The following is a 25,318-nucleotide window of genomic DNA, read 5'->3' as shown; positions in this document are numbered from 1 at the left end:
AAGAGCCAGTCCCTCATCCCCCCTTACATAACTGAGAAATGGAGTGAGTGAGCCAGACAGAATTTAATAGCTAATTACTTTTGTAATGCGACAGCAGCTGCTAATAATCTCCAACACATGAGAAGCAGGCAATCTAACAGGCCAAAAAATGGCAGAGATATGGAAGAGCTGCTCAAACACAAGGCCATCACCATAAAATTAAATCATTTTTTTTTGTTCTTCCCCGAGAACAGGCTGTGGATTCTTCACACAAAACCATTTTTAAAGTGGACAAATCTGAGAACTAATCAATAAGATGAATAATAAAATTTGTCAGAACCAGGTGATACTCACACAGCTTCTAAAGGCATCCAAATTTAAGATTAGTGACCTACTAACTGTCCCGCTTAGCTCACTGTTTAAACCGGTTCTGCTGTCTCAAAAATGCAAGGGGACAAATGCAACACCAACTTCTGAAAAACCTTCTGGCGCAATCCAGGGAATCACAGACCCTTAAGCCTATTGGATAGAGCGAAGCTAGAAGTAAGGATCAGAATTAGTAGATAAAATGATAAAGGGTAGATAAGGTAGGAGATAAAAGGGTGTCTGAGTAGAGGAAACCATATGTTGAAGTTGCCAACAGGCATCTGGTCCAACCGACATTAGTTCCTGAGTTTCCAGAAAGTCTCCAAGATGAGATCCCATCAAACTCAAAGAAATTCAGTGGCTATGGACTGATGACTGGTTAGGAGAGAGGAAATGAAAGACAACTCAGTGGGCATTTTCAGAGCAGAAGGCGGGGGCATCTGAGGACCAAGAGAGTATTACAGGAACCTGTCCCTCTGCCAGATGACAAAGCTTGGCCAGCAGAACAAAACAGGTGAAATCTGTTTTTGTTTTTCTATTTGAGAAACACAGGGACAAACCGCTACTTGTGTGCACGCACCAGTATGCTGTGTGGATGTTATGATTATGTGAGAAAGAGTTCATGGAGGCAGGTGTGTGCAACAAGAGTGGGGAAGGGACTTGAACACAAGCCCTATGGGGAGAGGCTGAGGGAGCTGGGCTTGTTTAGTCTGGAGAAGAGGAGGCTTAGAGCTGAGCTCAGCACTCTCTAGAACTACCTGAAGGGCAGTTCTAGCCAGGTGGGATTGGTCTCTTCTCCCAGGCATCAGCAATAGGACAAGGGGCCATGGGCTTCAACTCTGCCAGGGGAAATTGAGGCTGGAGATTAGAAAGCAATTCTGTGCAGAGAGAGTGGTCAGGATTGGAATGGCTGCCCAGGGAGGTGCTGGACTCACCGGCCCTGGAGGTTTTTAAACTGAGATTGGACATGGCACTTAGTGCCCTGATCTAGTAAACGGACTGGAGTTGGACCAAGGGTTGGACTGGATGATCTCTGAGGTCTTTTCCAACCCAGTCCATTCTGTGATTCTGTGTCAGCTTTGTCCTCATGGTGATCAAAAAGCCAGTAATTTGTTAGACAGTGTTCGGGAATGGCAGGGAAGCTGCGTCAGATCTAGTCTCTAGAACCATGTGGTAGATCCACTGAAGTCAAAAGGGATGACTAGATGTCAGGACAACCTTCTTTCCAAATGGTAATGAAATACATATTCTCATAGGTTAAGGATCCAGAGCTTAGAAAAGACACAGCAAAAGAAAGAGAAAGCAGATCTGTAGTAGCCACAGATCAGTTCTTTTCACCAGCCTTGAATCCCAACTTCCCTTGGTTACTCCAGCAGGTCCTGCTTTACTGCCCCAGCCAGTTGCACATGCCTTTGACTGGGGAGCTTAGGAAAATGTTCATTTTACCAGGCCTTTCCTCCTGCCTCTGCTCAGAGCAGTTCCCACGCTGCAAAGTACTTTTGTGGAAAAAATCAACTTCAGAAGGGGTTTGCAAGCCTTTTGTGTGTGCAATGTGCTCTCACTGTGTGGGAACTGCCAGTGAAATGATTATAAAACCATGGTAAGTGGCCCCGTCATGAAAAATGACACAGAGTAGACATATCACATTCTACTGCTACTCCCCTGACTCTTCTTGTCTTGCCAAAATAACCATAACTTCACAGAAACTGTGTCTCCTGCTTCCTTATTCCTGGTCCATCCTAGGTGAGCGAGACCCAGGTCTGAAGGATATCCGTCAAGGTTGGGTTTTAAGTTCTCGGTATATTTGATGCTGAGGTGCTCAAAAACTGAGCCATTTTGTTGACAGGTACTGCTGGTGCTGGTTTCTTATGAAATCCAGACTGTACTGAGGTGCCTACAAGGAAGTAAAGCTCTTCTGAAGATCTGGCTCCCAAACAAGCAGCTCCTGGCATGTTTTTCCCAGGCAAGTGCCACACACTGAATTCTGCTCAATGGGAGAGAGCAGTTTCTGGTTTAGGGGTATTTTTTAAATGGAAAAATGCATTTTGTCCTCAAATTGAATATTTCCTTCAGAACATAGTGGTGTTTGCCAGAACGTCTCAAGTTTCCACTGGGAACATTGAATCGTGATGAATAGGCTGGCGTCTTCAATGCTCAGTCAAAGCACTTGGCTGGGTCAAACAAAACCATATTTGGCTTCATGGTGACACTGAACTGTATAATGGGAGGCACCTGCTTGGACCTGTAGCTCAGATAACAAACTGCTAACAGTTTTCAAATTGGACCCCCAGGGTGACTCTGATGTGATAAAGACCTTGATGCTGGAAATTTGTTTTCCATGAGGAAAGCAGATATTTAAGGAAAGCAAATATTCTGTCTCAACCTTTGCTTTTGTTCTGAAAAATATACTGGGAATATTTCAGGCAGCGTAATCAGATTAGCTGGCCTTTCATTAGGCCTTTTTTGGTCCCTGGCTGGTGGTCTTTGTAGGTGGAGATGGACAAACCATAGGGAACAAGAAAAAAATCCTAGAAGAAAATACTCCAACTGTTCTCACAAGTTGAAAAACAGAAGTGTTTGTTCTCAGTGGAAGACAATGTTTTGTCTGAACTGATTTCAAGCAATTCAATCTATTTAACTGGGTCAGTTTATATGAAGAAAAATGTATTTCAAGGGACTTTGTGAAAACAGAGCATTTTAATATTTTCAGAGTTTTGCAGCCTCTGTCTCCACAAATAATTGGAAAACCTGACATCGATTTGCCGAGTCTTGCCCTGTCATTCCACAAGCTTCTTTGGCACAGCAAATGTTAGTCAAAAGCCTTTTACCCATCTCTGCAATAAGCAAGTTCATTGCTTTGTTCCATTTTCTGCTGGCCGAGTCCCCAGCACAGCAAAAAGTGAACAGAGCAGAAAGCAAAGACTGACACAGTGAATTGGGTTGAATTCATGTCATGTGAACATATGGTAGGACACAAATTTGCCATGTCTTAAGATATCTCTTCAGATCTTAACACAGAATAATTCCTCGGCAGCAAATCAAGGATGGCATCTTCGTTTTGCCCCTCCTTGGACTTCTTTATATCAAAATCTTACTGTGCAACTCAACATCAATAACAGTTGCCTCTGGTGACAAGTGGCAGATACCAAGAGTTGTTCTCATTGGGGCAATGGTGCTTGGGTAGGCATGGGTAGGCATGAGCAGAACTGGAAGCTCAACAGCAAACCTGGGAACAGCCGCAGCATTTTCATCTAGTGAGTGTAAGCAGGAAAACAAAATCCTGGGTTTGCACTCGGGAATGCAATGTGTAAGCTGCCCAGCAGATGCTCCTCTCCAACCATGGAGAGAAGGGCAGCCAGCTGTGCATATGGGGGGGACCGTGGACATGGGGATAAGTTTGGAGCAGAACATAAGGAGATCTGGCACCCACCAGCTGGTCTTAGAGCAGAAATTGGGAACAGGACCGTGGGCTGAGAGCAAAAGCAGCGATGGGCTAAGCTGCGGTGCCAGCCACAGACGTGCGAGGTCGCGCTGCAAGTGCCAGCGGGATGAGGAGCTGTTTGTGCCTCTGCCTCTCTCTTCAGGGCGGCTGCAGGGAGCATCGCTCCGGGTACAGCAGATCTGGGCTTGTTGCTTTCTTTTCCCCTGCTGTCAGGAGGATTTACAGCTTGTGGTAGGGAAGGCGTCAATATTAATAGAGCAGAACGGGAATGGAGTCCTTTGAAGACACAAACTGAACGGAAGGATGGTCTGGCATGGCTGGGACCTGCACTCTGCAGCCAAGCCCTTACAGCCGTTCTGCAGCCTCAACTGGGGCACCAGTTGAAGCCCTGCAGCGCCGGGGGCTGCTGCTTTCAGGGAAAAGACAGTTTCTGCTGAAACCACCGCCCTGACTGCCCTGGCCAAGGGCCACAAGACTTGTGGGCATAGTCTTCCCAGCAGATGTACACATGCTGGAGGTGATTGGGCAGCATACAGTGACCTGCTCTCACCACAGCATTTTGCTGTTTGGTTGGTTTTGTGATTCAGCTCCCAGGTCTTTGCAAGTGGTGAAGCTCATCTTTCCTTGTATTCCAGGAATCTCAAGGGCCCAGCGAAGGAAAAGGACCATTAGAGTGTCCCGTGGAGAGATGGTGGCACAGCTGAAATCAGGGCGGTCAAACACTTCCAAACCTCCTCCTCCCAGTGCCATCTGTCCCCAACCCACCTGCTTGTGTAGTGTGTGTAGACACACACATCACCGTAGATGTAGGCACACCCTTCGCGTGGTAGGACATGGTGATTTGGCTCCACACGCAGCATCTCTAAGAGCTGCCTGACTATTTTCTGTGATGGCGCTTTTCTTACGGCTCTTCATTTAACAAGTAAAAAGTAGAACGAGTGCCAAATTTGAGCACCAAGCACAAGGACTACTTGTGTTTATGTTGGTCCCAAGGAGCTCCCTAGATTTGAGGAATATTACTGAAGCATGGCTGAAGGACAGCAGGCTGGTGAGGAGGGAAGGGGCAGATGTGTCAGATATCAAAACTGGCCAAGTGGCCTCTGTTTGGTCTGGGGGTACCACAGCAGCAGCCCTAGAGTTGACTTCCTACCTGGCATAAGAAAGTGCCTCCATTGTCCCCATAAAGACAAATATCAGTGTTCTAGGTCACTTTTTGGAAGATCACTTGGCAAGGAACTGGGCAGGGGTTGATTACAGGAGCACAGAAGGCAGCACACATGTGACCAGTGGCCATGCCAAAGCTTTACATTTGTCAGTTTCCTGTAGCAAACACCAGTTCCTAGAATTGCATGAAGTGAGGGTCTTTCCTTTGAAAAAGGCGTTTCCCAAGCCTCTAAAGGTTCAAAATTCAGAAGGCAAATAAAAGAAACCCAATATTCTTCATTGTTAACCCTTGTGCCCAAGCAAGTAGACAATATCCAGAGTCATGAAGGGCTGGTTTTGTTAGGGTGAAAAGTAAATTATAGGAGCGGGGTGTACTCTTGATATAATCTCATTTATTTACCAAGAACACATGCTGGAGCCTGTTCCCCTGTGCACTGCAGAACAAACACCACCAGCCTGCTCAGGAATCCCACACCTGCCCCTCCATGCCCAGGAAGCTCTGCCCTCTGTCACCAAGCAGCTTCTCCCAGACCGAGCTCCATCACTTGCAGCCTGAGCCCAGGGCCTGATACTGCAAACCCTGCACCCACACAGCCCAGGTTCCTCTGTGGGAGTGGGTAGCAACTATCAGGATGATACTTTTTAAGTCTGGTTGTTAAGGTAGTGTTGACTTCTGGAGACTGGATGTATGTGTTTGGAATCTAAAGTGCAGCCATCGCTGGAAGGGAATTGGAGTGCACTGAGGTGGTTGCCTTGAAAATCTGATGTCTCCTAAAGATAAATTAATATTTGCATCATTCTGCAAGCATATGGGGCATTTGAACACCGGAGATGGACATCTCTGGTGTTGAAAGCAAGACTGGAATTGCTTGCACTATTATGACAGGAATGCACAGATGCAGGTGGATATAACAGGTATGATTCTGTGCCTGGAGACTGCACCTCCCACCAGCCCTTTCCCTGACCTACCACCACTTTGGCTCTAGGACAGCTGTGAGCCATGTCCCATCATGACAGAACTCGGTTTGCAATTGCATCTGTGAACAGGGACCATAGGAAGCATAAGGCTGCACATCGCCAACAAAGTTTCAGAAATTCCCGCTGACAGGTGAGAGCCCATGTCTCTGCTGTCCCCCGGGCACACACTGCTTTCTGTGCAAGAGGCTCAGTCACTGCTCTGGGTTCACAATGTTTAGATTGCCTAATTCTGAGGACAGATCCCCATCTCCAGCCCAGGCTGCATTTCACATTTCAAGCCTTGAGAAGCGTAGAGATATTCCTGCTGCGATGAGCAGTGCCAGCTGGGGACACCCACCTTTGCACCTCTCTTCTGCTGGGGCACAGACAAATGGAGAGGTTGTGGGCACAGTCCCAACCCCACTTCACAAAAAACAACCCTGCAGTTGCCAGAAGCAGTGTGGGGACCACTCAGAGGATCCTGCAGGACCATGACCTTTGGTTTGTGGCAATGAGGAGCAGCTCAAGATAACGAATGGGCTGGCTCGGAAGAGGACATCTGTACAGCACCTCTAGAGTTTGCTAACGAGTGAGGTCTCCCCTCCGCTGTCAGGAATCATCCATCATTCCCCACAATAGTCTGGGTTAGCACTTCGCTTTGTGGCTGTGATGGTGGTGTCAGATTCCCCCACAATGTTCAACAGATCAGTGGGTTACGGGAGCTGTCTCAACCCTAAGGCATAGTGCAGAAGACTTTGTCTATCTCCGTGCCCCGGTCTGTTGGGGCAATGAAAGGCTACTGATCCCAAAGCTGAGTCCAAAATGTAGGGAACAAATGACTCTATGACTGGTTTCCTCCAGAAACATTTTGCACAATTGAACTGCACAAGACAAAAGCAAGATCGAACTGGAGCTGGACAGGAGTGCTGGGCCAGCATGGGCTGTGGTCTTCAGAGATGCCTCCTTCCACACTACAGAAACAGCAAGAACCACAGGGACCTAGAGCAAGGCGGGCCATGGCTGTGAAGATGGTTTATGCAGGATCAAGCTGCCAGCAACCATTCCAACCATGGGAAGGTGTCTGCCCATACCTCAAGGAGAGTGACCACATCCTGGGTGGGAAGGGAGTCAAAACCCGCAGTATTCCCTAGGTTACCCACACAAAAGCCTCAGTCTCTGTGTCCAAGGTCAGCTCCACTCAAGCAGGGCAGAGAAGTCATCTGAGGCTGAGCATGCAGCTGAGCGTTGTCTCCACACGGCAGCATCCAGCTCCTCTCTGCTGCTGCCCTTTCTCTGCTCCTGTGCTGGGCTACAGGGGAAAACCCCTCTAGCCCAGGCTGTACAAAAAGTGTCTGCTAACATCACTTGGCAAGATACAGATCTGTCCCAGAGGAAACAGATAAAAACGTATCATGATACTGGAGCAGGATTGCAAAGGACAAGAGGTGCACATTCAGCCAAAAGGCTGCCAAAAGCATGAAGCAGAGAGGAGATTGCAGCAAAGCTGAGAAGAAAAATGCTGTCCTGACGCTGGCGGGTTGCTCTGCAGCTGCCTCGTGGCCTATTGTCCAGCCTCTGTTTCTTGCACACAGAGAAGGTCTTCAGGGCATGCCATTGGGATGTGTCCTACCCCATTACCCACCAGCACCTGAACTGCCAACAAGTCTGATGCCTGCTTCTCACTTGGTTATCCTCAGTCTTATTATTTGCATGACTCTGGGCTCTCTTGTTTCATCAGAGCTTGCATTTTACTGAAAGGAAGTCTTTTATCATTAAGTCTTCTTTCTCATACTTGTAGTAATTTTGTCTAGCAAGACTGGGATTAGGAGTCTGGCCATGACTTGAGAGAGGACTGCAGATGGAGGGACCGAAACTGCAGAGGAGTTCAGCTTCCTCAGCTCACAGGTGCAGCTCCTGGTTCTTCCAGACTGCTGACAGATCCTCAGAAAGCAGACATTACTGCAGCTGCTTCTCATTTCTTGCACAGATGTTGTGCAGGATATAGCAGACAAACAGTGTCCCTTTGATTACGTATGGACTGGATTCATATTTGATCCCCCAGGATCTTGGTCTTTCCCAGGCAGAGCAGTGCCTTGGGCTGCCAAAGAAAGGGTGAGGCTGCTCCTATCTGGCTCCAGCAAGCCAGGTGAGGGCACCAAGCAGCAAGGCTAGAGAGGACACCTCTTCTGACATATGTAGACCTCTAATTAACCAGGGAACATGCAGGCTTCATGCCCTTCTCAGGACCATCAGGGCTGATGGTAATAGAGACTTTGTTCTCCAACAGCCTGGGTCTTGGTAGCACGGGATATTTTCCTCCTGATGAAGAGCAGTGTCTGGCAGAGCGGAGGGGCAGCAGAATGCATCAGGAGGTGCTCACTGATGCCCACCATGCTGATCTACCAGCACTCAGGGGCTGTTTCCCACCTTGCTCCCAGAAGACAACGCAGCTTGACCTCATTGGAGAGAAAATTTTAGGGTGCGTGGACAGGATTTGGACAATGCTGTGAGCAGCAATCCAGTCCTCCCCAGCACTACCCTGACCAGCATCCAGCCTGAAAGACACCTGCAGCAGACAGACAAGGCTGGATGCCTCTGTAAACCAGACACCCACACATTGGAGCAGCCTCCTGGGGATCTCCTCCCCACCCACCTCTCCTTGGCCCTTTTCCTGCTTTATTCTTCCATCTTTTAATACATCGGATGTTACTCAAGCCCACGGATTGTTCTCCCTTTTGTGCTGGGGCAGACAGACAGGCTCCCCAGACAATAGACAGGCTTCACCAATGACTCGGAAAGAGAGGTGGAAGATTTACTGCCATGAGGTAATTGGCTGGAGGAATTCAAATTTTCTTTGCTTCAGGAACTGCCTCCATTGTCCTGCCTTGTCGGCCAAGTGGAGACAGGGAGGGTGCAGAGCACGGTGTGCGTGCGACAAGCAAGATTTGCCTTCTGAGCGCCAGCTCCACTCACAGAGCAGAGCACCCGAATCCTTGGGCTGTGAGTGTTTCCTCCCTCTGGGTGCAGCTTGCCCCACCTGCCTTGACACTTCCCTTGCCAGATTTCTCAACCATGTTTGGGTGGTGAGACCCCTCCCCCTTATTCAGAGCATAAAAATGTCCCAACCCTTTTTCATTTAGCCCAACAGGAGGAATAAAAATGTCTCCCTGATGTCTTTGATGATGGATCAGAACATGGGCAGGCAGCATCACACACCAGATCATACAAGTGTGTGGGTGCATGGCAAGGCCAGCGGACAGTTGGTGCAAAAGGTGATGTCTCATGGGCTGTGTGGGGGTGAGAAGGTGTTCACTTTCAGCTGGAAGAAATACGTTTGCAACTTGCAACTGTCCACGTGGTGTTTTTGAAATCCCTTCTCGATGTGAGTATAGTGGGCATGGATCAGGAAATGCTGCACTATCTATGCTGACACTTCATCATCCCTTTTGCTGTGAAAGGCCATTTTGTTGGGGTCCACAACTTCAGGCTGCCACATTGCTTAGATTCTGAACTGCTCCAGACCAGTACTATGACTTCTGTAAGTGGTTGGTTTAAGCAAATATGGACCCACTTTTTGCAGCTGCACAACTTTGTCATGTCATCTCTGGGCTCCTGAGTTTTCTAGCTATCTGAAGTCATGTCTTTGGACAGGCTTAGGTCATTAATAAGGGAGCTGGTTAGAAAACTAACAAGAGGCTTCAAGGTTACCTTTTATGGGGGGTGGAGCAGCCGTTAGCACACGCCTTACTCAGCCCAGAACCATGGTGGAGCATCAGGGTGGAGAACATGCTGGAGACATGATCCATATGCCCCACACAGTGTCAGCTCACGTCAGCTCCTCCACATTTGTGAATGTATCAGAAGCACATTCAGGGCAGTCTGAGGGCTCCGGACAGGACATTGTTATCCCTCCAGCTTGGACAGGATTGTGTCTCACCTCTAGCCTGGTTTCTACACACCTGGACCTACATAGTTGGCTGTCATAGATAACATCTGAGACTGACCATTCGTGAACCTTCCTGGGAGCATCTCCAGAAATAGCTCCAGCCCAGCTACCTGCTGGGGAGTGTACAGGAGCTGAGTACTAGAGGGACCTATAAGGACAGTGATGGGACTGTCCCATGCTGCTCTTTGAATGATGGTCATCAGCATCTGCCCTTTGCCAGAGGCCCATGAGAATGAGGAGAACAGCCCCATGTTTCTTCTTAAGATGCATTTTGTCTCCTGATTTTCTGCCTGCGTGAGCTTTGCATCTACCCCTGGTGAATGCCCCAAAAGATATTCCTGATGGACATCCCTGGTGTGCATAACCTCAACCTTTGTCTGTGCACCAGAACGGCTCTAGCACCTGGTTCTTAGAGGAAGGTCTACAGACAGAGTCTCTGTCCTACGATCATGCCATGGCCTCCAACACCCCTTGCAGATAACAGTGGGAGTTGTCTAGTAATATCCTATCTCTGCACATAACATCGGTCTTGTGGTTTTCTGCCCTGGTACCAGCAGGAAGACCAGTGCTTCTCAGTTTTTATAATGCCCTAGATACAAGACCTACATAATATAAAAATAGCTATTTTAAGTTGTATATATGCTTCTGAATTTTCTTAAATCCTGGGTTTTTCTTACTTTTCTTGACTTTGTCCCCATATGCGAGGTCAACCATTGGTACTCAGGGCAATAGCCAGGGTCACCTGTGAATCCCACCCCAGAGCCTGTTCTGCTTCCTTGAGTAAGGTGATGCTTCCCTTCTCACTCTGACGAAATCCATCCTCCTGCATAGACACACACAAACAAAAAAGGAAGGCAGGAACACATACAAGAGCAATTTTTTTTTATATATTTCCTTTGCTCAGAGTCTCATGAGGAAGGCAAAACATTTAACATTGGCCTGGGCACCAGCAGAGGCTCATCCATCCCTACAGCTCTGGCATCATGCCCTTGTCCAATGGGACTGAAGGTTGGGATCCTATTTCCAAAGACAAGTGGTCAATCCAGCTGCTGGGAGTGAGTCCCTCCATGTCCTTCTCTGCCTCAGGTTGGGTGGCCAGCAGCAGCTCCAGGAGTGTTGGCGTTGGCCATCACCTTGCATGAGCCGATGCAGACAGGACATTGGTCACGGTTGAGATGGACAAACGACATAGACCATGTTCTTCCATGATGAAAGTAGTAGATGCCATTTATTGACACAAGTGCATTTTTATACAGTTTTATCAATTCATGTGTCTCTTCACTATTGGTTACAAGTTACAGCAGTAACATTTCATTGTCTAATTTTGCTATCATCAATGTTACTCTTACTCCCTTCTCTCGCATGGGTACATCCTGAACATCTCCAGATACTCCTTTACTCCCATCTTTCTCATGGGTAGGCCTTCATATCTTCAAAGCTAATTTCTGTTCCCATGCCCTCGGTCAGGGAATCCACGGACCCACCGTAGTCCCCCACAGACATTGTAGCCCAGCACAGACAGTTCTGCAGAACACGTCACAGACACTGATGGCCGGGCAGCTCCACCACAAGGACATGTTGTCTGTCCTCCTGGGAGCACGTGGTCTTAGCTGGTCTTTTAATTCTCAGTCCACACACCAGTATTGTGGTACAGGAGGCTGGAGAGAAGGAGAGAGGGCTGGGGCAGGAGTGTTTCTGTCAATCCACCAGATGGTTGGGTGTAGGATTCCGAAAAGGCTGACCATCTCCGATCAGCACAAGCATCATGTCACCAGCAGCACCTCGCACTACCCACCTCCCAGGAAATAAAACAGGGAAATTCTGTGTGCTTCTTTCCCAGATGAGATAATTAAAAGTTGGCCATGCCACAAAGCAGAATGGTTTAAACTATTTCTGGGACAGGTTGAATACAATAGAAAACCAAACTTCAGTTCCATAAAAGCACCTGCCAAGCCCAACTCTAAATATAAATCATCTGCAATGCCAGACTATCCCAAACTTGAACTGCTTCAGAGTGAATTATTGCCTTCCGTTCCTGCTTGAGTGCATTAAATGTATTCAGCCTTGTCATGACGTGATTGTTCCTTCGCTTACTTGTTTTGGCATAAAGCACACCATCTCCAAGATGAGTGAGCTGAAAAGCAAGGCCTGAACACTGCCTCATTGCTACGCAGGTGTTAGGTTATAACATGATCTTCTCCTCTGGAGGCAGCCACTCTGCAGATGTTGTATTATTGCTGTTTGCAATTTTCAGGGCCTTACTTAAGTTTCTTTGAGAACCCCTGCACGGGTAGCCCTCTTTCGTGATGACAGCTTCTCACAGTCACGACCAAAGCAGTGCCATAAACCAGATTAAAAAAGCAAAGCGCAAACCTGAAGGGAGGTTTTGCGCTTTCTGAAAAACTGCCTTCTGATCCAAGTTCCACCTCTGGTAGAGTAGTGGTACAGTGACTTCTGGAGGCAGCTCCTTGCTTCTTCCCAGCAGTGTCTCCTCCATGTGGCTGCAGCCTCTCCTGCCAAGGGTCTCGCCCTTCTGTTTTCCACTGGCTGTGCACCCCACACCTTCCCCCTTCCTCCTCTGCTGTTGAGGGAAAGCCCTTCCCCTGGCAGACCCTGAGGGCCCTGGAATGAGATGGTCCTCACTGACCACCCAGACCTGGCAGATGGTTCCTAAAAGTTATTTCTTTTTGTTCTCACATCAGCCATTGCCAGGGGCAGAAATGTGTCACTCCTTTGCTCAGCACCTTTCTACTCTCATGCGTGGAGGGCACATAACACGGTGTAGAGCCAGGGCAGCTGCAGCAGCAGCTGGAAGTGGAGCAGCCAGAGCGACATGAGAGTTGTGCATGCCATAGGTCACCACTATTCACTGCACAGACCAGACTTCTGAAGACCTGATAGTGCAGGGATGGGCTTAATTTCAACCTGGCACACTGGCTTTGGCTGAGTCTTTATTACTGAAACTTTTTGGAGATCTTGGATAGGGCCTACTCATGGGGGATGATCTAAGATGACTGATCTATTTTCAAACATGGAGAGGTGGGAGTAGAAACACGTTCCGCTCTTGCCTACTGCAGTGATATGGGATTGAAGGAGGGCTGGTGCCTCCAGATATGGTGTAATGCAAATTAGCTTTCGCTGCTTTGATCTCTTTATCTTCCCTTTCTCCATTTCTTTATGGAGACTAACTTTATCGTAGTTTTCAACCTGCAGGCTTTAGAAAAGATTTCAACTGGTTCTATGGCTCCAAGTGCCCTTCTATCATCGGCCCCAGCTTTACCCCAAGCAATTCAGGCATTTTGTGGTGACCTTGGAGATTTCAAGATAAAGAGGAAAGGAGATAACCAGAACGTTTGTGAATCACTCTAGTACAATCTGAAGAATTCCTAAAGCCATCATTTGTTGCCTTTGAGCTTCTTTTCTAAAGGTGCTGTGATTGTGCGTTTTCCACTGGATGCTAATGAGAGTGGCCAGAAGATAGGGAGAGACATTGCTCATCTCCTAGTGATTTCAGAGACAAGAGTGTTTCATGCCTTGAAAGAACAGATCTAGGGTCAGACCTTTCCAAGGTAAGGATGGGCATTTTGATCTGGTTTGTACAGCTCCCCCAGGAATCAAACTGCTAGGCTGGGAGGCCTTAATGCTGTAATTGTGCAATTAATTAATCAAGAGGATACCAGGTCATTAGCTTCTCCCCACAATCATAAAAGATTCTTCTCAACTGTCTGAGTGTAAGGAAGGTGTTTTTTACCATCCAGGAACCTACGTGTTTGGCACCAACACTGGGAGGAGCCAGGTCGAGTCCATGCTGGGAAGAATGCACATTAATATCTTGAACATCTTGGAAAATGGGAAGGTATTCATATAGTGGAGCAAATCAGGGCTTGAGAAGCTAGTCATTATTTGGGATTCCTAGTAGCTTCCTGTAGGCTCAAAACCTTAGACAGCTGTCAGACATGTTATAAGGGGCAACCTTGCCTCCTTACAAAAAAGCAGCACAAGGTCCATTTCCCTAAATACTGAAAATCCTATCCAAGTGGCTTGGGCAACATCTGTCATCACTTCCAGCTCTTGCCACATGCATGGGCTTTCACTGAGGTACCATAGAAGCCAGGAGGAGGGTGCTGAGTGACAGAGGGACCCATGGAAAGCATTTCAGGAGACTGTAGCTAATGACCAGAGTTTCTGTCACTTTGGAGTACAGAGAGAGGTGGCTGGGGCATGTCTTCTCACAGCCATAGCTAGGAGCTATGTAGGAAAGCTAGGAGCTAGGAGCTTTCTATAGGAAAACTCCCAGCCCTGTGATGGCTTCCAGGAGAGCATCATCTCTCTGCCAGTGATGGGCACTTTGCAGATCTTGAGCTAGATGCACAACGGGCTCTGTAGGTTTTGTGCTTGTCCTTGGCCAAAACCATATCACTGCAGACTTCACCTTCAATCTCTCCTGACCAAGCAACCACAATCTCGTTGTGTTACTCCAATGTGGCTTCAACCTGTTTTGCTTTACGTGTGTTGGCTTCTGCTTGTGTAACTGCACATTAGAGTGAATCTCTGGGGAAACACTTTGCTTATATTCTGGGAAGAGGTATATCAGGAGCTCTGGGGGTGATGGACAAGGTTCATCTCTCCTTGCTTTTGTGGGCAGCTTTTAGACACCTTGAGTTTGTGTGAGACACATCAATCTCGCTGTCCCTAGAGCTACATCCTGAAGATATTGCTTAAGCCTATCGTGAGCAAGTATCACGAGGTGCCCTTCATGCAGAGCCACGTATTGTAGCACAAAAACCTTCCCTTTTGGCGTAAGAGAGTATAGTTCCACAGGGTCCTGCAGGTGCCTTCACCAGAGCTGAACAGAGTCTTCTGGGACTGGGCTGCTCCCCACAGGGACATCCGTGGCTCCATATTTCGGAGCAACAGCAGCACTGCCTGCATCCCACCTGCCCAAGCAATTATGCCAAAGATAAATTCCTTTGATCTTTAAAGCTCATACCATCCATGAACCAAACCACTGTGGTAACCATCTCATAGCACTGTTAGAGGGCACGGCAGACAGTCCTACCTGAGTACCCAAAGCGTGGTGTGTGTCACATCATTTTTTGTTAAGGAAGATCAGCTAATCAGTGAATAATCAAAGGTTGCTCATGAAAGAAGGCGACATCAAAGCAAATAATTTAAGGAACCCCTCGAGGGCCAGAGGAGTTGTAAGGTCTGAGGCTGAATCACATGAGCTCAGCTTCCATGAACTGTGTCTCAGTTTTCCTGCTGGTACAAGTTAGAAATTCTTACGATAAATGTTTAGAATTAGTTGGGGAATGGGGGGATGTTAAATCACACTAATTATAGCCGTGATGGCTTTGGTGCAGTGCCATTGGGAAGCATAGGTAATTTCAACACCTGATGCAAGAGGCCTTAAAAGACATTGCTTCATGGGTAAATGGGGGCGATACCAGAACAAGACTTTCAGTTCCTGGAGTAGTGGGGTGGTTCGCTCTACTGTCAGCATTTCAGATCACAGACATGCAAAATGATTTGACAACAAAAGGTTTCCTGCTTCTACTTGATACCTTGCAGAGGGGACAGATGGGCCAGTCACCAGGGAACCAGGAACACAGGAGGTCTGGGACAGGGACGGCTTGTCCCAGTGCCCCAATGCAGTGTGCTCCCATGAACTCAAAGGCAAGGACATGGACTGTTCCTCTGCTGGTCCTACATTATAAGCCTGGGTAAAGCTGCAGCATCCCTATCCTCTCCTACCTTTCTGATTTTGGTTAGATTTTAAAGGACTTTGGGATCTGAATGATGTTCTTCATGTGTTTCTATAATGCCTGCCATGGTAACGTCTCCATCTTTGTAATGGTTTCTCCTGTGCAAATGACAATAGTCATGTTTAGACTCCACTGGATGCTTGTCATTCAAAAAAGGGAGCTATTTTGGAAAGCCAAAGTCATTGAGAGAGCTGACAAAGGTCAGAGGAGTCTCTAATCCATTTAGTCCACGCATCCCTAATCCTTCTGCTAGATGTTGCAGGGAAAAAAACAATCCAATGAGGTTCAAATACCATGAGTTCCTTATAAAATTAACTAAATGTGGCTGGCTGAAGTAACCAGCCCCAAACACTTGGAGAGATAAATAGCTTCTCTGATTACTCTGGCAGGAAACATTTCCACTCTTGCATGCACTGGGGATGTACCTAACACAAGAAACTTTACTAAGAGGAAAAGCATGAGCTTGGGAAAACACAGCAACCAGTCAACAACATCTTTACATGAGTAATAAGTCAAATATTTACTCCCACAACACTTCAAGAAAGAATCTTGTGCCTCAGCTTTCACACAAGCATGGACAACCTGTGGAGCAACATCTCGTACTTTTGTGGCTAGCAAAATCACCGAGGCCAGGACTGTGCACAGGAAGCTCATTTCCAGCCCTTGGAGGAACCTTCTCTTCCCTCACACCATCTGCCCTTGCACCATCCCCTCCATGATGTCCTCATACCATGGGCAGTCCAGGAAATCCATCACACCAAGCCAGGTGTGAAGTCCACCGCTCTGGAGGAGCCGATGTGGGGCTGCTGTGGGATATCACGCTGGGGAGCTAACAGTAAAGCTGAGTTGTTGACACCATATTTGCCTCACCGCTCCTTAGCTAGCAGACCACAACCAGGGTTTGCACTATGGGCCTCCCCTTTTCAGTATGGTGAGTGTAGATGTGTTGCAGTCGAGTCCTGCAGGACTGCAAAACACCAGAACATCCAAACACCTCAAAATATCAGTGACTTTTGAATAAATTAACCCAAAATGTTCCCCATACAATAGTCTTGGAAAGCAGGGCTGGATTTTAGTTCTCTGCCCCATGAGAGAGAGCCCCTTCCCTCAGACCCGTCCATGGCCACGAGCCCAGGGGTGCAAGAAGGCGAGAGGGAGGGGAGTGGGCGTTTAAAGAGAAGTCATGCCAGGTGGAGTGAGGCTGCCGGAGTGACAGGTTAATGGTATTTCTCCTCTGCCTTTTGGAAGATTTCTTCAGAAAACAGTGCATTTTGTTCCTCTTCATGGCATGGATCAAGCAGGGGGAAAGAAGGAGTCAAAACATTTTTAGCCTCCCCATTTGCACCAGCTGCATGCTACAGAGCTGCTGGGTGGGACTGGTGCTGAGGGTCTGTGCATCCCTGTACCCTCTGTCCCCCTGCCCAGGGGTGCGGGACAGGTGACTGTCCCCATCATGCCGAGGACAGGGCTGGGCACCCGAAATGCAGCTCGATGGGGTTTGAGAAGTGAGCAGGCAAGCAGTATTCCCTACACTGCCAGCGGAAGGCTGCTTAAGGAATATGCCTCGGAGTTTCAAGGAGATATTGGATGTTTCATATCTGTGTTTTGTTTCGTTGCCTTTCATTTTATGTTATTTTTCATTATTTTTACATTGTTTCACAACATGTCAAAACATCAGACTGATTCATTACAACATAAACAGGAGACACTTTGATGTAGGAAAAAAGATGTTTTAATGGGTGCTAAGTAGCAACTGCCCTTAGGGATTTAAAAATAAAAATAGAAGCGGCACAAAATAATATTTTAACCCTTCTGTTGTATCCCAAGATCATCCAAATATAGAATGCAGCATTGCACACAGAACAATGCAGACAATAACTTCATTTTGAATTCTCGTAGGTCTTTGGGGGATCTTTCCATCACTTCCTTTGGAGAGGAGAAAATTACAAAGGAAAAAAAAAAAAACACAAACCAAACTTTGCCAGGAATATCTTCAAATAGGGCTCATGAAACTGCAGTTTTGTCAGAGGACACATCTCCAGAGAAACTGTAGAGTCAGGCTTTAGACCTTGCTTAGGTGTGATCTGCCTTGATCAATGCCAAAGAGATTTGGTCAGAAAGTTGGGGGACAGGAGTGGAAAATGAAGGAGGCTACACCCCAAACATTTTAAGTCTCTTTAGTAGACACTTTCCAAACCTTACTGGTGTCCTGTCTATACACAATGATCAAAAATAGTCCATTCTTCATCATATGACTCTACCCAGCACCTCAGATGACATTTGACTAGGATTGTTTGCTCAGGGGATATGGTCCATTCATTCTCATTGGTTTTAACCACATCAGCTTATAATTCAGCTTCATATTTCCTCATAGGTGTAAAAATGGATGCACAGTTGCAATCACTTGGACAGAGCTTCCTCTAGACTTGGGTGACTTGACAAGCACCGTTCTTTCACGTGCAGCTGGTCATGAGGGCAGAGTTGTGCTATGAAGTACCAGACCTCCTGAAGAGCCTTGTAGCCCAGGAGCACCCTTGGTTTTTCCAACTACCAGCTGGTCTAATACACCATGTGCCACAGACTTTGCTGCTGTTATACCCTAAGTCGATGACAGCTCTGCAGTGGGCAGCTCACTGTGACTTGGTAATGTGCCAAGGGCTTCAGACTCAGCAGCTCCACTGGATCCTTTAGATTGCAGCAGAGTCTCTTCCCCGCAGGTCTGTCAGACCCTAAGCAGATAGGAGCTGAGCCTTTAGCTGGAGATGACAAAGACTGAGACAAGCACAATCAGAGAGATCCCTCCCATCCCTCCCTAAACTCAGAGTCTGTCAATCACAGAGCCAACCTCCATCCCCCGTTCCTGGTGTTGCTCTCCAGTTTCTCCAGTTTAGAGCATGCCTGTCCAGCTGGATGTGCCCCTTCTTCCATGGCTTGCTTTCTCCTCAAAAGCAGCTGTGTGTCCATGTGCTGACAAAGCTCCCTGTGGTGGCTGGCATGGCCAATGGTCACAGAAAGATAATTTTGGGCCCAGGGACATACTCCTACTCCAGTATCACTGGGCTTCCTATTTGTGTTCACTCTCCAAAAACTGTGAGACACTAATACTGCTTGTGCTGTCCCCTCTATCCCCTTGTGGGCAGAGCCTGGGCTGGGATATGATGCTAATGCTGAAATGCCATTTGCAGGCCCTCCTTGTATTCACTCTTAAGAGAGACGGGACACAGAGCCTGGCACTGGGGTTTATTCTGTGCAAACCACAGTGTTACTGATCAGAGACTTCTGTCTTTCTTTCCCACTAGAGATCTGAGCATGAACAACATCAGCCGGCTGCAGCCCCGCACTCTCCGCCACCTTCGGTTCCTGGAGGAGCTGTGAGTTTGGAGCGGGGCAGGGCATGGTCGGGTGGTGGTGGGGACGCTGGAGAGGGTGCCTGTGGCTCTGGCAGCAACCCCGGTGTTGCCACTGGGGCTACAGGCTGAGACGGAAGGAGGCTGCATGCTGGGAGAGGGGCTTTTTGCTACTCTGGCTGTAGGATTTGATTGAGGACATTACCCTTAGGCTGAGACGGTGCGTGTGCCAAAAGCCAAAATAACAGAGGACCCAATCCACTACGCAAAAATCAACGCTGTGCCCCAGAGCAGGGCCAGCAAACAGGGAGTTCCATTCACCCTTCTGCATGCAGGGTCCCCCCACAGCCTCCTGCAGCCCAGAGACACATCAGCTCCAGGGCACATCGCAGTTCAGATGGCATGACCCCAGGCAATCAAATTCCAAAACATTTGCCACCGAGGCTGGGGTGTCCTGTTATGCACCGGTGTGTACTGCAGTCTGGGCAGGCACACTGAGACGCAGCAGCGATCACGATCCCCGGGGAACGGCGTGTGTCTGTGTGTCAGGGAAGGAGTGGCTCCACTTCTGAAAGTGTGAAAATTAACCGTCAGCATTAGAAACCACTGGAATCCCTTGAGAGCCCCAGAACTCGGAGCCTCAGGGGCAGAAGGTTGAGGTTGGCCATTTCTGCATGGATAAATTGCACCTGTATGGTCTTACTCCACTTGACCATGAGAAATACCTCCAGGTGTTATTCTCATACTGTTGCTTCTTTCAACACAACAGCTTCTGATGGAAAACGCAGTTTCTTCAAAACACTATTATTACATTGCATGAAATACTAATATTATGCTGCATTTGATGTATGTGTTGTAAACTTACTGTATATATAACACTTACTTAATCTGTCTAAATGAAACACTGACCCTACCAAATCAGTTCCTGCAGCCATCGCCACAAATGCCATTGACACTTCAAAAATGGTAGTTTGCAAAATGTCACAATTTCCTACATAGAAGGTGTTTGCATTATCCTGAAAGGAGACATTTTCATCTCCCAGGTTTACTATCCCACGTGCATCAGCACGCAGTACCACAGCGTGATGCCAGTGACGTGCAGGGGTTGTGGTGCTGACCGACACCTTACTGACACCAACCCCTGCTCTGTGTGACCATCTGCAGTGCTCGGCCACTGGGAAAGTCTGGGCAATTGGAAATCGTGCTATAGGTTATTGACTTCAAACGGTCTTGCAACTCGTCTTCATCTGTCTGCAGTTTCTATCCATTAGACTTGTCGGGACCCCAGTTGGCCAAACCCCCCTCTCCATTGGGCATTTGCAGACTGAGCAGGAGTAATTTGAGCTGCCCACAGAAGGTGGCTTGTGCAAGACCTTGCCTCCATCTCGCAGACTTTCTCTTTCCATTTCGTCAACATCTGTGTTGAAGTACGGACACTCAGAGCATTCACTGAGGGTAGTACAGCTTCTCACACACAGAGACCATACTCTGTTGTGCACAATTAACAGTTGTCTTGCTGAAAGCAATCAAGTTCTGATTAAATGTCATGCACAAACAGAAAGTCTCAACCGGCAATGAATAAATATTCATAGGCTCCAAAGGAGCCAGCTTCCCACAGCCAAAAATAATTATGCATGAAACAGATGAAGAGGAAACATTTAAACAGGAAAATCTGAAAAATAATTGGAAGTTGTTAGAGAACGTTCTGCTAGAGGTTCTAAATGCCACAAAAAGCAAAGGTATTTTGACTGGAAAAAACATCAGATTAAGGAGAAGAATTGGAAACAACAACATCATATATCTATACCTAACCATCCCTGGAGGTGTTTAAAAGACACGTAGACGAGGTTCTTAGGGACATGGTTTAGAGGTGGACTTGGCAGTGTTGGGTTAATCGTTGGACTCGATGATCTTAGAGATCTTTTCCAGCCTAAATGATTCCATGATTTTATGCATATCCAGTTCATGCTTGCATTTGACAGCAATAATACAGTAATCCTATTCACAGAAATCAAGAAACTGGTATGAAATCAAGCAAGAAAGGATTTTTTATATATTATCAGAAATCTAAAGTTATTCTTTCAGCAACGGCACCTAGGCAAGGACGGTGTGTGTATACACAACATTCACAGGACTGTCATCAACCTCAAATACAACTTACCTGGCATTTCTCACCTACAGGGATTTTGGGTGACCTCGCAGCCCCAGCCTGCCCCACACCCTGTTACATTCCCTGCTACATCCTTGATAAACTGGGGGAGTAACAGGCTGGAGGACACAGTAACTGAAGACAAAACTGACAAAATTAAATTCCAGGTGAACAACTGATGTTCTGGGGCTTTGGTCAACCAAGAAAAGTTCTTTGGCATGAAACAAAAAAAAATGTTTTATTTTCAGGTAACTTCTTAACCTTTACTCTTTCAATTTGGGTCACACTCTAAAAGAAAAAAGCCTTTCAAATGGTATTTGCTTTATTGCAAAGATGATTTAAATAAGATACTTGAACATTCTGAAAAAAAATCACAGATTCCTCAGCCAAAAATACTTGCCAGATTCAACACAGACTTTCAGATCTCCTTTTTGGGTCACCCAGAAAATCTTGTGTGTTAGGGACATTTTTACCTTGCTCCAATGCTGAGAAACATCCTAGAAATTCCTGACAACCCTGGCCATTGAACACACACGAGCATGACCTGTAACCCTCATCCTCTCTGTAATCAAAGTCCATGTTCCCCTGGCTCCCCCACAAACTCCTCATAGTTCCATTCTCCCACTCTGCCACTGCCAATCTTCTCTCATCAGATCTCGTCCCAGTAGCCCAGGGTCACAGCAGCTTGGAGGAAAACTGGCATTTCACACATTGTACGATTCCTCCTCTTTCTGTGCCTCTATCTTAGCACTGTCTCAGGTTCTCCATGAATGTGGAGTTTCATGACAGTCAGAGATCAGCTGAACTCAAGGCTCAGCCTATGCACAGAGCTGCAGTTCAACCGAGGAACAGGAATACTGGGAAGGGAAAATAAAGCTGTGAAAATGGTTTAGAGGAAGTGCATGTGTCCTATGGACACTGAGGACAAACATGCCGTGTTCCGCGCACCCTCCAGGCTGCTGTGGAGCACTGTGAATCCAGGTTGCTGGATCCACCTGAGCCCCAGATATGTCAGTGCCCTACAGGCACCCGTGCTGGTGGGGACGTGCAGGGGCAAGTGAGAGCAGAGTGGCACCTGAGGGTCTTGAGGACAGAGGAGCAATGACCCAGGCCACACCACAATGTCCAGCCAGGCTGTGTCCCACAGGACAGTTCTGTGCTGGCTCAGCTCCCCTCCAGAGACCGAATGGCCGTGACCAGCTGTGCTGCGGTGGGACACAGACGAGGGCACCAGGACTGCTCCAGCCCAAACTGTGTGGTCTTGGTAAAGCCACTTCCCTGCCAGTGCCTCCATTTGTCCACCCATCCAGTGAAGAGAACGGGCCTCTCAGGTGCGCCGGGACCTCTTAGTCATTAGTTTTTACTGAGAGCTGCTCAGAAGGTGTCACAGGCGCGATTAGCACTCATGCTTCAGCCTCAGCGGCTTTGAAGAGGCAATGGCACTGAGGACTCCTCTCTGACAGAGACTCCGCTCCATCAGTCTGTGCTCTCCTCTGTCACCATCAGCCTCCAGCTCCAGCAGAAAACAGGAGAGTCTGTTTGGGACATGGTGCATCCCAGCCCGAGCACCCGCCAGTCCCTCCCTGCAAAGAAATCTTCCAGTGACAGAGGTGTTCAGACCTGGGCCTCACACAGGCAGGGAGCAGTCCTGAGTTTAGTGTGCCTCCTCTTTGTTTCTTTCTTGTTTTTTTTTTTTTCTTTCCTTTCTTTCCTTCTTTTTGGCAGCAGGAAGATTGTTTAAAGTTGCTAATAAATTCCAGTTAATGAAGCCTGAAAAGCCAGAGCTAGGAGCCAAGAGAAACAAGAGCAATCAGCACAGAAGGAATAGAAAGAGGATCCTGAAAGCCAGCCTGGGAATAATAACATGTTGAAATGTGTTCGCCGGCAAGGGCTTTGTTACCGTGCTCTGAATCCAAACACAAGCGCTTGGTGCCAAGAAGAGAAACTGCAGCCAAAGGCAGGTGTTCATTGCCATTCACCTCTTGCTTCGGGGCACAGCGGCAAGATCAGACCCCTTCCCAGCCACTGGCTCTTTCACCTGCCTCTTCTCGGGCCCCGAGGGCAGCGGGACTCACCGTCATGGGGAGCGCCGTGCCTCTGTGCGGTGCACACACAGCAGGCTCGGGACACACTCCATGGCCTCCCCTTGCAGGCTGTTCCCCTGCCCAGGGAGCTCTTGCAACTCAAGGGACTGGGGGCCAAGAAACAGCATAAAAGCAAAACAAAATAAAATGCAAGCGTCCATACTGGGGATGTGAACACAACAGCCCCCTTCTCCTGCCCTGCACCATGGAAGAAACCCCCTTCCCACTCCTCTTCCCATGCAGGTGCAAGGGCTGGTGGAGCCGTCAGGGACTGCAGAGCAGCAGTGCTGCTGCACTGTGCCCGAGGCTGGAGCACCCGCCAGCTCCCACGTCAGCTCCCAGACGTCTGACGTCCGTCTTTGGGGGTATTGTCCAGCACAGGGTCTCACTCCAGGTCAGTCCCATTCTCGTGACAGGCAGCACTGCAGCAATTCTGGCTTTGGGGCATGACGCCTTCTGGAGCGATAGCTCTGCTGTGTGAAGCAGTGCTGTCATTTCTGGGCAATGATCAGTGTGCTTGCACCGTGGTGAAAAGCCTTTCCTGGAGCAGCGCAGTAGTGTGTCTGCAGTAGGGTACTCCTAGGAGAGCAGCTTTGGTGCGTTTCCATGACCAAGCAGGTTCCAGAAAACTCTGGCCGAGAGACAAACCCTTGTAGGGCCATGACCTTGCTTTACCATGTTGAGACTTGGAGGCAGCACCACTGCTCCCTTGGTAGCCACCTTGCCTGACACAGCTCTCCATTTCCAGATGGCTGTAGGTGAGGAGCTGCAGCTCCTCTGAAAGCCCGGGCACTGTGGTTCCTCCAGGATGCTGCCTAGATCCTGTATCTGAGAAGGTACAAGGATGTGGCAATGAATCACGCTGCTGTGGCTCTTCTGCAACTTTTCAGCAGCAAGGGAGTTCATCTTGGACTTTCTGTCCTGCTGCTTGACATTGCTCCTTGCCACTCATTGTCAGTTCAGTGGGTGGGCAACAGCAGAGAGAGGGTTAAAGGATAATTCTGCTGGAGCCTTCCAAAGGTGCAATCTGGCATGGTTCAAAGACAAATGTTGGCCAAGTTTCAGGTGGGGACAGGGAAGGAGGGCTTCTAGGAGGTTCTCCATCTTGCACATTGAAAAATGAAGCCAAGTTATTGAAGAAGTTCTGACTTGGCTTTGACGAATTCAAAGTGTTGTGAAATGTTGTGAAAATTTAGATGTTTCTTTTTCTACTCCAGATAGGCTGGTGATAGTGTTCAGCATTTGAGAAAACCTTGCAAGTGGGAATGACTGGTCCCAGTTTTCCTGAAAACTGCCTCTGTTCTGGGGTACCCCAAGTAGGGCATCCAAAGTAGAGTCAGCACTCAAAACTGCTCCAAAGGACTGGAGGGAACGAATTGCCCCTGAGAACCTTGACAGATTGTAACATAAGGAGATGGTATGAAGGCATTCAGTATCCTGTATTGGGTTATTCATTAAGGAGTTGTGTCTTATTAAATCTTACTTGGCAAATGAAACCAAACTAGCTTGCATATGAACATTCGTGTGGGTTGAAAACTGGCTTGAGGACCATAAACAAAAGAAACGAATGCCATCAATCTATCGAGTTGGAACAGGCATTCGGTGGGGGCATGGAGAGCAGAGTTAGAAACAGGTCTGCTTCGTCTCCTCCTCAGGGATGGAACAAGGCAATAAAGACCATGTTAGAGACACCTCCAGGTGATAACAGACCAGGACCAGCTGCAGATTCCTGTGGGGGAAGGGAGCGTCCAAGCCTGGCTTTTTTCTCAAATGTACCGTGTTTTCACTTGCATGACTTAATTGGCTTCATTCCTGTTCTGCACCAACATGAGAACAAACCTGAGCAGAACAGGGAGCCCTTGGTCCCCCATGTGCCCAGGAGATGGCACAGTTTTGGTGCGATGACACTGTTGAGAGTTTATCTGGGCACAGATTCTGCCTTGACAGTGTTAGTGCTTGAGAAACAAACTAGAGCTGGAGATCAAAGAGAGAGGCTGACATGCTCAATAAAGATCTGGCAAGGGGAAAATTCCACTGGGATGTGGACACACATATTTGTCCTGTCCTGCCAATGGGCAATGTTCCTGCCTCCTAATGTGAATGATAAGGGCACCATCAT

At 47.9% G+C, this 25,318-nt stretch overlaps 1 protein-coding gene across 1 annotated transcript in view; it reads left to right on the top strand.

The window, feature by feature from the left end:
* LGR6 (leucine rich repeat containing G protein-coupled receptor 6) overlaps positions 1-25,318 on the top strand; it is a 112,902-nt gene that overhangs the window by 20,549 nt on the left and 67,035 nt on the right. Inside the window, exon 2 of the mRNA XM_082069278.1 lies at positions 18,919-18,990. Coding sequence (XP_081925404.1) covers positions 18,919-18,990 — 72 coding nt within the window. The remainder of the gene's footprint in view (positions 1-18,918; positions 18,991-25,318) is intronic.

Source organism: Streptopelia decaocto, assembly GCF_964273445.1.
Source record: "Streptopelia decaocto genome assembly, chromosome: 19".
NCBI lineage: Eukaryota > Metazoa > Chordata > Aves > Columbiformes > Columbidae > Streptopelia > Streptopelia decaocto.
Note: the sequence above shows the minus strand (reverse complement) of the source record. Positions and strands in the feature narration are given on the sequence as shown.